The 1,750-nt window shown below is 46.2% G+C and overlaps 1 protein-coding gene across 2 annotated transcripts in view; it reads left to right on the top strand.

The window, feature by feature from the left end:
• The first annotated feature begins 84 nt into the window (after positions 1–84).
• Positions 85–1,750, top strand: part of tmem231 (transmembrane protein 231) — a 9,778-nt gene continuing 8,112 nt past the window's right edge. For both annotated transcript variants that reach the window (XM_035665667.1, XM_035665666.1), the window contains exons 1-4: positions 85–546; positions 687–853; positions 1,004–1,132; positions 1,563–1,706. In XM_035665667.1, coding sequence (XP_035521560.1) covers positions 408–546; positions 687–853; positions 1,004–1,132; positions 1,563–1,706 — 579 coding nt within the window. In that variant the 5' untranslated portion in view covers positions 85–407. The remainder of the gene's footprint in view (positions 547–686; positions 854–1,003; positions 1,133–1,562; positions 1,707–1,750) is intronic.

Here is a 1,750-nt window from a genome sequence, read left to right as displayed (position 1 = left end):
GGAGGTTTTCCTGTTCTTCCCATTGTACCGGTGTTGCTTGAAAGGCGCGTGAACGCTACCACTGGCAGCCATGGTAACCGTGAGACGCTAAGCTAAGCTCCAACATGGCGCGGTGTATTGTACTAGGCTAGCTAGCTGCAGGGCTAACATAAATAGCACGTCAGTACGCTACGTTTCGCTAAAAAAATACGCTTATTTCATCCCGGAGGCTGTTAGATGGATATTACTTAACGAGGATTTATGTGTGTTTGTTTAACATTTTGTTTGTCTGTGAGCGTTAATCGCGTTAGCCCTCCGGGACCGTCCACTCAGTTAGCGTCTGTTCTAGCTTGAACATTAACTAGCTAGCCGGTTGCATTGATAATACACAACACTGGCTTTTACGAACGCAGTTTATATGGTTACCTATGGCTTTCTATGAAGTCTATTCTCACCCGGCGTTGCTTCGCTACAAAACGAGTGTTTGCACGAAAGCCACTCTGTTTGTGGTTGTTGTTCTGTGCCTCACATACATCCCACCTCTGCTGGTTGCTTACAGGAGCCAAGGTAAACTAACGTTACCGTAATGCCAAACAGTAGTTTATTATAATCTCCTGTCGCTATTGCTAAATGACAAACTATAAGTAATGCACGCTTCTGTACAATTAGAAATGCTTGCTCACTGTTAAAAGCCATGTCATTCCAAGGTTTCTGGATAAAAAGAAGCACCTATGAGGAACAACCGGTTGTGAGGTTCCAGTACCAGACTCTGCTGCTGGCAGCAACCAGCACTCAGGGAGACTATGTGGCCTGGAGCACTTTCCCCTATCTAAACAACATGCTTGGGGCCAACCTGCGGATTCCATCTATCTCTGTAAGCGATCTACCATAGTTACCTCGAAACGTACGCCACCGTCCCCTGGGGCTTGTGCCTCCATTTGCGTGCATTTATGTGATAACCGATAACAGTAAAGACTGCATAATACTTGTTTGTTTGTTGTGTGTGGGTGAACGCACTTTACAGGTGAGAGAAGAGGACCAGAACCAGGACGGGAAGTTGGACTTCCTGATTTTGCAACTGCAGCTACCTCTCAAACCTGAGGAACAGGTGTACAGCGTCCAACTGCTGCTCACCTTCAGCTACCAGCTCTTTGTATGTATTCCACTGCAGTACGTAGTCTGACTATCTGCTCACAGATTGTACATGAGATAGATGCTTCACATGCCAGAGCTCAGCTAGAAAGTAATGACAGTCAATCTTAACTCAGTCCAAATTCAGACCTGGTTGCAGCTAATATTTAAAAGTCACTGGTCTGATGAGGCTTGCTCAACTGTCACTGGAGCACAGAGCAAAAAGAGGCAGAACAAAGAAATTGGCATTTGAGGGGGGATGCTATTTTGAATTTGTTTTATACCATACGTGTTACAATGTTGTACTGTACTAAGACAGTGAGTGAGCTACAGATCCCTTCCTGTGTGTATGCCACCATGTCAGTACAACCTGCTAACTGCAGTACGTCACCAGGCCTATCCAGACCAGCCTCAGTCAATGTTCCAAATAAAGTGTTTTATTTCTTTGCTAGCGAATGTCCACAGTGGTGATGCAGAGCCTGGCCTATGTGCAACACTCTTCTTCTGTCCCTGGAGCTAAACTGTTCATCAGCGGAGACCTGAGGCTCCAGCAGAGGACACCCCTGCCGCACCGAGGACTGTACAACATTTACAATGTGAGAGGACGCTGACTCACTGTCTTCTTTCTCTCTCTCTCTCT

Source organism: Morone saxatilis, unplaced genomic scaffold, assembly GCF_004916995.1.
Source record: "Morone saxatilis isolate NCDOM2014 unplaced genomic scaffold, NCSU_SB_2.0 Contig2, whole genome shotgun sequence".
Taxonomy (NCBI): Eukaryota; Metazoa; Chordata; class Actinopteri; family Moronidae; genus Morone; species Morone saxatilis.
The sequence above is the reverse complement of the archived record's forward strand: the minus strand, read 5'-3'. Positions and strand labels throughout refer to the sequence as shown.